Genomic DNA, 10,000 nt, shown 5'->3' on the forward strand with positions numbered 1-10,000 from the left:
ACCGACCGCTCCCCATCCTTTTCTCTCTCTCGCCTTTCGTCCCGAAATTTGACTTTTTTGCCAACCTCAGTCCGGTGCCGAGCTGCGACACGGGCAGCGAAGACCCCGACGAGGCCACCGGACCCATCGACCCGAGAGGCGTACGAAAAGGGCGCCGCCGACAACCTCGACACTCGGCCGGTCAACCGCGCTCGCCTGCGCCCGCTCGTTGCCGCCTACCGGAGACGAGTACGCACCCGCTCCTGCCGACGAAAACCTAAGGCACCCGAAAAAAGCGCTGCAAAAACAACCGCCAGAAACTACCGGCGGGGGCGCCGACAGAAACAGAACTTTACCTCGACGTAACTGGAGGTAAAGAATTACAGCGACCCCTTTGGAAGCTCCAGAGCAATAGCGCAGCCCAACAGGACGAGCGGCGAAGGCCCGCCAAAAGCGGGTAGACCTAGCGATTACAATAGAGCCGCAGGGGCAGCGACCCCTAGCCGCCGCCGCCGAGCCCGAGTGCCGCTCGGACCCGGGTAGACCGTGGCGACCGACTCGAGCCGCACGGGCAGCGACCCCTAGCCGCCGCCGCCGAGCCCGAGTGCCGGTCGGACCCGGGTAGACCGTGGCGACCGACTCGAGCCGCACGGGCAGCGACCCCTAGCAGCCGCCGCCGAGCCCGAGTGCCGCTCGGACCCGGGTAGACCGTGGCGACCGACTCGAGCGGCACGGGCAGCGACCCCTAGCCGCCGCCGCCGAGCCCGAGTGCCGCTCGGACCCGGGTAGACCGTGGCGACCGACTCGAGCCGCACGGGCAGCGACCCCTAGCCGCCGAGCCCGAGTGCCGCTCGGAGCCGGGTAGACCGTGCCGACCTGGTCGAGCCGCACGGGCAGCGACCCCTAGCCGCCGCCGCCGAGCCCGAGTGCCGCTCGGAGCCGGGTAGACCGTGCCGGCGCACCCGAGACGCCACGGAAGCGACACCTGGCTTATGCCGCGGAACGATCGAGTGGAGTGGAGCCCGCCGAGATAGGTTGCACCGTGCCGCCGCACGCGAGCCGGCGCGGCTGAGACGCCCGTCTGCCGCCGCAGAAGCACGGAGCGGACCGGAGCCCGCCGGGGCCGGGGAAACCGTGCCGGCGCACGCGAGCCGCCACAGAAGCGACAACCGGCTTCTGCCGGGGAACGATCGAGTGGAGCGGAGCCCGCCGAGATAGGTTGGACCGTGCCGGCGCACCCGAGCCTGCGCGAATGCAACCAACTGTCCTCCGCCGCGGAATGACCGAGCCGATCGGAGCGTAGTACGCACGGTCTCGGTGCACTGCGTTCGGCTCGCACGTTCCGCGGCAGCGCCCGAGGGTCGCTGCCCATCCGTCTCGAGCCGGTCGGCAAGGTCTACCCGGTTAACAGCGGCACTCGGGCTCGGCGGCGGCGGCTAGGGGTCGCTGTCAGTGCGGCTCGAGTCGGTCGGCAGGGTCTTCCCGGTTACGAGCGGCACTCGGGCTCGGCAGCGGCGGCAATAGGTCACTGCACGTGCGGCTCGAGTCGGTCGGCAGGGTCTACCTCGTAATTAGCGGCTTTCGAGCTCAGCGTCGGCGGCTAGGCGTTGCTGCACCTGTGGCTCGAGTCGGTCGGAAGGGTCTACTCGGTTACGAGTGGCACTCGGGCTCGGCAGCGGCGGCTAGGGGTCGCTGCCAGTGCGACTCAAGTCGGTCGGCAGGGTCTGCCTGGTTACCAGTGGCTTTCGGGCAGGGCGGTGGCGGCTAGGCGTTGCTGCCCGTGCAACTCGACTAGGTCAGCAGGGGTCTACCCGGTTACGAGCGGCTTTCGGGCTCAGCGGCGGCGGCTTGGGGTCGCTGCCCGTGCGACTCGAGTCGGTCAGCAGGGTCTACCCGGTAACCAGTGGCACTCGGGCTCGGCGGCGGCGGCTAAGGGTCGCTCTTCGTGTGGCTCGAGTCGGTCGGTACTGTCTACCCGGCTCAGATCAACACTCGTGCTCGGCGGCGGCAGCAAGGGTTCGCTGCCCTTGCGACTCGAGTAGGTGGGCAGGGTCTACCTGGTTACGAGCTGCTTTCGGGCACGGCGGCGGAAATTAGGGGTCGATGCATGTGCGACTCGAGTCGGTCGGAAGGTTCTACCCGGTTTCGAGGGGCACTCGGGCTCGGCGGCGCGGGCCAGGGGGCGCTGCCCGTGCGGCTCGACCAGGTCGGCGAGGTCTACCCGGGTCCGAGCGGCACTCGGGCTCGGCGGCGCAGGCCGGGGGGCCCTGCCCGTGCGGCTCGACCAGGTCGGCACGGTCTACCCGGGTCCGAGCGGCACTCGGGCTCGGCGGCGCAGGCCAGGGGGCGCTGCCCGCGCGGCTCGACTAGGTCGGCAGGGTCTACCCGGGTCCGAGCGGCACTCTGTCTCGGCGGCGCAGGCTAGGGGGCGATGCCCGTGCGACTCGACTAGGTCGGCAGGGTCTACCCGGTTAACAGCGGCACTCGGGCACGGCGGCGCAGGCTAGGGGGCGCTGCCCGTGCGACTCGACTAGGTCGGCAGGGTCTACCCGGGTCCGAGAGGCACTCGGGCTCGGCGGCCCAGGCCAGGGGGCGCTGCCCGTGCGACTCGACTAGGTCGGCACGGTCTACCCGGTTAACAGCGGCACTCGGGCTCGGCGGCGGAGGCCAGGGGGCGCTGCCCTTGCGACTCGAGTAGGTGGGCAGGGTCTACCTGGTTACGAGCTGCTTTCGGGCACGGCGGCGGAAATTAGGGGTCGATGCATGTGCGACTCGAGTCGGTCGGAAGGTTCTACCCGGTTTCGAGGGGCACTCGGGCTCGGCGGCGCGGGCCAGGGGGCGCTGCCCGTGCGGCTCGACCAGGTCGGCACGGTCTACCCGGGTCCCAGCGGCACTCGGGCTCGGCGGCGCAGGCCAGGGGGCGCTGCCCGTGCGGCTCGACTAGGTCGGCGAGGTCTACCCGAGTCCGAGCGGCACTCGGGCACGGCGGCGCAGGCCAGGGGGCGCTGCCCGTGCGGCTCGACTAGGTCGGCAAGGTCTACCCGGTTAACAGCGGCACTCGGGCACGACGGCGCAGGCTAGGGGGCGCTCTTCGTGTGGCTCGAGTCGGTCGGCACTGTCTACCCGGCTCAGATCAACACTCGTGCTCGGCGGCGGCAGCAAGGGTTCGCTGCCCTTGCGACTCGAGTAGGTGGGCAGGGTCTACCTGGTTACGAGCTGCTTTCGGGCACGGCGGCGGAAATTAGGGGTCGATGCATGTGCGACTCGAGTCGGTCGGAAGGTTCTACCCGGTTTCGAGGGGCACTCGGGCTCGGCGGCGCGGGCCAGGGGGCGCTGCCCGTGCGGCTCGACCAGGTCGGCACGGTCTACCCGGGTCCCAGCGGCACTCGGGCTCGGCGGCGCAGGCCAGGGGGCGCTGCCCGTGCGGCTCGACTAGGTCGGCGAGGTCTACCCGAGTCCGAGCGGCACTCGGGCACGGCGGCGCAGGCCAGGGGGCGCTGCCCGTGCGGCTCGACTAGGTCGGCAGGGTCTACCCGGGTCCGAGCGGCACTCGGTCTCGGCGGCGCAGGCTAGGGGGCGCTGCCCGTGCGACTCGACTAGGTCGGCAGGGTCTACCCGGGTCCGAGCGGCACTCGGGCACGGCGGCGCAGGCCAGGGGGCGCTGCCCGTGCGGCTCGACTAGGTCGGCAAGGTCTACCCGGTTAACAGCGGCACTCGGGCACGACGGCGCAGGCTAGGGGGCGCTGCCCGTGCGACTCGACTAGGTCGGCAGGGTCTACCCGGTTAACAGCGGCACTCGGGCACGGCGGCGCAGGCTAGGGGGCGCTCTTCGTGTGGCTCTAGTCGGTCGGCACTGTCTACCCGGCTCAGATCAACACTCGTGCTCGGCGGCGGCAGCAAGGGTTCGCTGCCCTTGCGACTCGAGTAGGTGGGCAGGGTCTACCTGGTTACGAGCTGCTTTCGGGCACGGCGGCGGAAATTAGGGGTCGATGCATGTGCGACTCGAGTCGGTCGGAAGGTTCTACCCGGTTTCGAGGGGCACTCGGGCTCGGCGGCGCGGGCCAGGGGGCGCTGCCCGTGCGGCTCGACCAGGTCGGCACGGTCTACCCGGGTCCGAGCGGCACTCGGGCTCGGCGGCGGAGGCCAGGGGGCGCTGCCCGTGCGGCTCGACTGGGTCGGCGAGGTCTACCCGGTTAACAGCGGCACTCGGGCACGGCGGCGCAGGCCAGGGGGCGCTGCCAGTGCGACTCGACTAGGTCGGCAGGGTCTACCCGGGTCCGAGCGGCACTCGGGCACGGCGGCGCAGGCTAGGGGGCGCTGCCCGTGCGACTCGACTAGGTCGGCAGGGTCTACCCGGTTAACAGCGGCACTCGGGCACGGCGGCGCAGGCTAGGGGGCGCTGCCCGTGCGGCTCGACCAGGTCGGCAGGGTCTACCCGGGTCCGAGCGGCACTCGGGCACGGCGGCGCAGGCTAGGGGGCGCTGCCCGTGCGACTCGATTAGGTCGGCAGGGTCTACCCGGTAACCAGTGGCACTCGGGCTCGGCGGCGGCGGCTAAGGGTCGCTCTTCGTGTGGCTCGAGTCGGTCGGCACTGTCTACCCGGCTCAGATCAACACTCGTGCTCGGCGGCGGCAGCAAGGGTTCGCTGCCCTTGCGACTCGAGTAGGTGGGCAGGGTCTACCTGGTTACGAGCTGCTTTCGGGCACGGCGGCGGAAATTAGGGGTCGATGCATGTGCGACTCGAGTCGGTCGGAAGGTTCTACCCGGTTTCGAGGGGCACTCGAACTCGGCGGCGCAGGCCAGGGGGCGCTGCCCGTGCGGCTCGACCAGGTCGGCACGGTCTACCCGGGTCCGAGCGGCACGGGCTCTGCGGCGGAGGCCAGGGGGCGCTGCCCGCGCGGCTCGACTAGGTCGGCAGGGTCTACCCGGGTCCGAGCGGCACTCGGGCTCGGCGGCGCAGGCCAGGGGGCGCTGCCCGTGCGGCTCGACTAGGTCGGCAAGGTCTACCCGGTTAACAGCGGCACTCGGGCACGACGGCGCAGGCTAGGGGGCGCTCTTCGTGTGGCTCGAGTCGGTCGGCACTGTCTACCCGGCTCAGATCAACACTCGTGCTCGGCGGCGGCAGCAAGGGTTCGCTGCCCTTGCGACTCGAGTAGGTGGGCAGGGTCTACCTGGTTACGAGCTGCTTTCGGGCACGGCGGCGGAAATTAGGGGTCGATGCATGTGCGACTCGAGTCGGTCGGAAGGTTCTACCCGGTTTCGAGGGGCACTCGGGCTCGGCGGCGCAGGCCAGGGGGCGCTGCCCGTGCAGCTCGACCAGGTCGGCAGGGTCTACCCGGGTCCGAGCGGCACTCGGGCTCGGCGGCGCAGGCTAGGGGGCGCTGCCCGTGCGACTCGACTAGGTCGGCAGGGTCTACCCGGGTCCGAGCGGCACTCGGGCACGGCGGCGCAGGCCAGGGGGCGCTGCCCGTGCGGCTCGACTAGGTCGGCAAGGTCTACCCGGTTAACAGCGGCACTCGGGCACGACGGCGCAGGCTAGGGGGCGCTGCCCGTGCGGCTCGACTAGGTCGGCAAGGTCTACCCGGTTAACAGCGGCACTCGGGCACGGCGGAGCAGGCTAGGGGGCGCTGCCGGTGCGGCTCGAGTAGGTGGGCAGGGTCTACCTGGTTACGAGCTGCTTTCGGGCACGGCGGCGGAAATTAGGGGTCGGTGCATGTGCGACTCGAGTCGGTCGGAAGGTTCTACCCGGTTTCGAGGGGCACTCGGGCACGGCGGCGCAGGCCAGGGGGCGCTGCCCGTGCGGCTCGACCAGGTCGGCACGGTCTACCCGGGTCCGAGCGGCACTCGGGCTCGGCGGCGCAGGCTAGGGGGCGCTGCCCGTGCGGCTCGACTAGGTCGGCAAGGTCTACCCGGTTAACAGCGGCACTCGGGCACGACGGCGCAGGCTAGGGGGCGCTGCCCGTGCGACTCGACTAGGTCGGCAGGGTCTACCCGGTTAACAGCGGCACTCGGGCTTGGCAGCGGCGGCAATAGGTCACTGCACGTGCGGCTCGAGTCGGTCGGCAGGGTCTACCTCGTAATTAGCGGCTTTCGAGCTCAGCGTCGGCGGCTAGGCGTTGCTGCACCTGTGGCTCGAGTCGGTCGGAAGGGTCTACTCGGTTACGAGTGGCACTCGGGCTCGGCAGCGGCGGCTAGGGGTCGCTGCCAGTGCGACTCAAGTCGGTCGGCAGGGTCTGCCTGGTTACCAGTGGCACTCGGGCAGGGCGGTGGCGGCTAGGCGTTGCTGCCCGTGCAACTCGACTAGGTCAGCAGGGGTCTACCCGGTTACGAGCGGCTTTCGGGCTCAGCGGCGGCGGCTTGGGGTCGCTGCCCGTGCGACTCGAGTCGGTCAGCAGGGTCTACCCGGTAACCAGTGGCACTCGGGCTCGGAGGCGGCGGCTAAGGGTCGCTCTTCGTGTGGCTCGAGTCGGTCGGCACTGTCTACCCGGCTCAGATCAACACTCGTGCTCGGCGGCGGCAGCAAGGGTTCGCTGCCCTTGCGACTCGAGTAGGTGGGCAGGGTCTACCTGGTTACGAGCTGCTTTCGGGCACGGCGGCGGAAATTAGGGGTCGATGCATGTGCGACTCGAGTCGGTCGGAAGGTTCTACCCGGGTCCGAGCGGCACTCGGGCTCGGCGGCGCAGGCCAGGGGGCGCTGCCCGCGCGGCTCGACTAGGTCGGCAGGGTCTACCCGGTTAACAGCGGCACTCGGGCTCGGCGGCGCAGGCTAGGGGGCGATGCCCGTGCGACTCGACTAGGTCGGCAGGGTCTACCCGGGTCCGAGCGGCACTCGGGCACGGCGGCGGAGGCCAGGGGGCGCTGCCCGTGCGGCTCGACTAGGTCGGCAAGGTCTACCCGGTTAACAGCGGCACTCGGGCACGGCGGCGCAGGCCAGGGGGCGCTGCCCGTGCGACTCGACTAGGTCGGCAGGGTCTACCCGGGTCCGAGCGGCACTCGGGCTCGGCGGCGCAGGCCAGGGGGCGCTGCCCGTGCGGCTCGACTAGGTCGGCAAGGTCTACCCGGTTAACAGCGGCACTCGGGCACGACGGCGCAGGCTAGGGGGCGCTGCCCGTGCGACTCGACTAGGTCGGCAGTGTCTACCCGGTTAACAGCGGCACTCGGGCACGGCGGCGCAGGCTAGGGGGCGCTGCCCGTGCGGCTCGACCAGGTCGGCACGGTCTACCCGGGTCCGAGCGGCACTCGGGCTCGGCGGCGCAGGCTAGGGGGCGCTGCCCGTGCGGCTCGACTAGGTCGGCAAGGTCTACCCGGTTAACAGCGGCACTCGGGCACGACGGCGCAGGCTAGGGGGTGCTGCCCGTGCGACTCGACTAGGTCGGCACTGTCTACCCGGCTCCGAGCGGCACGGGCTCGGCGGCGGTGGCTAGGGGGCGCTGCCCGTGCCGCTCGAGTCGGTCGCCACGGTCTACCCGGCTCCGCCCCGGACTCTAGAGGTCGCTGCCGGACAGGCTCGGATGCGGCCCGGCCCTCCGGAGGAAGCGCGCGTGCGCGAGCCGGGGCCGCGCCCACCGGGAGGGCCGTTGGTGATGGAATTCCGGCCGGTCTGCCGGAAATCCGGGACGGCGGTCGGCCCGGACGGCGCGCGGTCGCTCGCCTCGGCGGGGTAAGGATGGAAGAACAGCGGGTAGACGGCAGCGGTCGGCAGAGAGGTGGGCCGGCGGGAGGCGCGGGGTGGCCGCGGGGGCGGGGGCGCCGGCGGGGGCGCGGGCGCGGGCGCGGGCGCCGCCGTTGCCGAGTCGCGCTCGTTCGACTCTTCCGGTCCCCGGGCTCGTGCCGAGGGTGCCGGGGGGTGGGGGGGGTTGGAAGGATAAATGGGAAAATGTAAAAAGTCCCGCGGCTCTCTCGGCCGGCGTGGGGGGGTGCGGGGTGGGGGGGCACTGGTTGGAGACCGGGTAAAAGAAGGAAAGGAAGATGGCGGGTGGGGGGGGGGGAGAGAGCGAGAGAGAGCGAGAGAGAGCGAGAGAGAGAGCACGCGCCAGTGGAGACCGTGGTGGAGAAAAAAAAAAAAGAAAAAAAAAAGCGAAAAATCGATCTGATTTCACCGGCAGCCGGGCCGCGGCGCGGCGGGGGTCTCCCGCCCGAAGCGCCGAGGGGGGGTGGGCCTCCCACTTATCCTGCACCTCTCCCGTCTCTTCGCAGCGCCGGACTAGAGTCGAGGTCACCGGGGTCTTCTATTCCCCGCCGATTCCGCCGAGCCCGTTCCCTCGGCTGCGATTTCGCTGGACGGTAGGTCGGGACAGAGGGGACTTTGTTCCTCTTCTGCCGGAGCTCTGGCCGCGGCGGAGGCGGTTCCCGCCTCGGACCCCGCGGCCACGGAGGCGGAGGCGTTTCCGGGTGGGGGAGGACGCGAAGGGGGGGGGGGGTACGGGGGCTCGCTCGGCAGAAGCGGCCCGTGCGAAAGGACGCTCTCCGCGGATTTTTCTTGACTCGTCCCCTTTCTTTCCCACGCGACGCGCACCGGCCTACGGGCGCCCGAGGGCGGCAGCAGGCGCGGTCGCCCCCAGGAGGTACGCGAGAAGGCCTAGCACGGGGTACCGGCGACGAGACCTTCTCCGACGAATCCTCGCGCGCTCCGACGGGACGACTCGGAGGCTTTCGCCGCCGTTTACCCGCGGCGACGGCATCCCTCAGCCCTTCTCCGTCTGTACGGGGAACGGGTCGCCGCGGCGCCGGACCTCTGACGGATCGGCCGAGGCGAGCGTCGGGTCAGCTGCGGGAGCACAGGTGAGAGTCGTTTCGCCGCGTGTCACGGGTCACCTAGATTTACCCGTGCCCGCGACGGGGGCCGCCGCCGCCGCCGCCCCGTCGGGCCCCCGGCCCGGAAAGGGAGGGGAAAAAGGGGGGCGGAAAGAACAGCGGCAGCAATCTAAGGGGGAAAACTTCTTTTACTAGATACGGTGTCGGAGCACGAGGTAACGTCGTAGAATACGATCTCGTCGAGGCTCGTCCATCGAACGAAACGGAGAGAGAGAGTCCCCGAAAACCCAGAGGCCTGCTGTGAACTCCAGGCGACGGACGCGGCCGGAGCGCTCCTCGCGCCCCGAGAGTCAGAGAGAGAGGGGGAGAGAGAGAGAGAGAAGTCCAGCCTGGGAGCGAGATAATCCTCCTCCCGCGAGCTATCTCTGGCCGCGACGTCCCCTGGGATACGTAGACGCGTAGCGCGCGCGCGACGTCGCGACGTAGAATATCGAGAGCGACGCCGCGAAACCGCGACGCCGCGCTCCCGGAAAAGGGTGGAGCTCGACTCCGCTTCCTCCGGACCTCCTCGAAGGGCCGAGCGCCGCCGAGGCGGCGCAGCATCTCTCGGAGACGGCTCCCCGGCGGAGACGGCCTCGGCGTTCCTTCCCGGCGAAGGCGTCCGCATCGGTGAGTTTTTCCTCCTCAATAAACGTTTGGATATCCGTTGCCGTCCTCGTGTCCTTCCGCCTTCCGCCGTCACACCGGATTCCCCTCCGGCTTCCCCCTTCGGAGCCGGTCGAAAGCCCTTCGACCGGTCCGGAGAGCCGCCGGCCGGTTAACCGGCGCCCGTGCGGGGGCCCCGCTCGCTCGGGCGGAGTCCATCGCGAGCCGGTTCAGAGCCGGTTTCCTTCCCAAAGGCCGGCCCGAGATCGGCCCCGAGGTCCTGAGGACGCGGGCGAGCTGCTGCCGCCTCCGCTCGCTCGCTCGCTCGCTCGCTCACCGAAACCACCCTCTGCTTCCTGCCAAGGAAGGGCATTCCAAGCACGGCAGCTAGACCTGAGCCTAGCGATCGTCAAGGCCCCGCCGCACCCGCCTCAGACCGGAGGCCCCCCCCCCCCCCCCCCCCTTCCGCAACGGGAAGCTCTCGCCGGCTTAGCCGAGTCCAGCCGCCCCGCCGGCAGCCTCTAGCTTCCGCCGCTTTGCAACTGCGGTCGCTGGGAGCCGGGCGGACCAGACAAACAAACGAGCAGGCGAGCGACCAACCGACCAAACAAAAAACCCCCGC

At 70.5% G+C, this 10,000-nt stretch overlaps 1 protein-coding gene across 1 annotated transcript; it reads left to right on the top strand.

Annotated features, from left to right (window-relative positions):
* The first annotated feature begins 5,200 nt into the window (after window positions 1–5,200).
* LOC140264852 (uncharacterized) lies at window positions 5,201–9,441 on the top strand. Its single transcript, XM_072360756.1, has 5 exons — window positions 5,201–5,217; window positions 6,001–6,197; window positions 7,485–7,639; window positions 8,176–8,760; window positions 8,929–9,441. Exons 1-5 carry the CDS (start codon window positions 5,201–5,203, stop codon window positions 8,950–8,952), a joined length of 978 nt encoding a protein of 325 aa, XP_072216857.1. The 3' UTR covers window positions 8,953–9,441.
* Window positions 9,442–10,000: the final 559 nt, after the last annotated feature.

The sequence above is a fragment of the Excalfactoria chinensis genome, unplaced genomic scaffold, assembly GCF_039878825.1.
Source record: "Excalfactoria chinensis isolate bCotChi1 unplaced genomic scaffold, bCotChi1.hap2 Scaffold_328, whole genome shotgun sequence".
Taxonomy (NCBI): Eukaryota; Metazoa; Chordata; class Aves; order Galliformes; family Phasianidae; genus Excalfactoria; species Excalfactoria chinensis.

Excerpts from the sequence above, each read along its gene's own strand:
- LOC140264852 (XM_072360756.1), top strand. Across the intron at positions 6,198-7,484 it reads TCGCTGCCAGTGCGACTCAA|GCTCGGATGCGGCCCGGCCC; the intron begins GTCGGTCGGCAG and ends GCTGCCGGACAG. Across the intron at positions 8,761-8,928 it reads GGTCAGCTGCGGGAGCACAG|ATACGGTGTCGGAGCACGAG; the intron begins GTGAGAGTCGTT and ends TTCTTTTACTAG.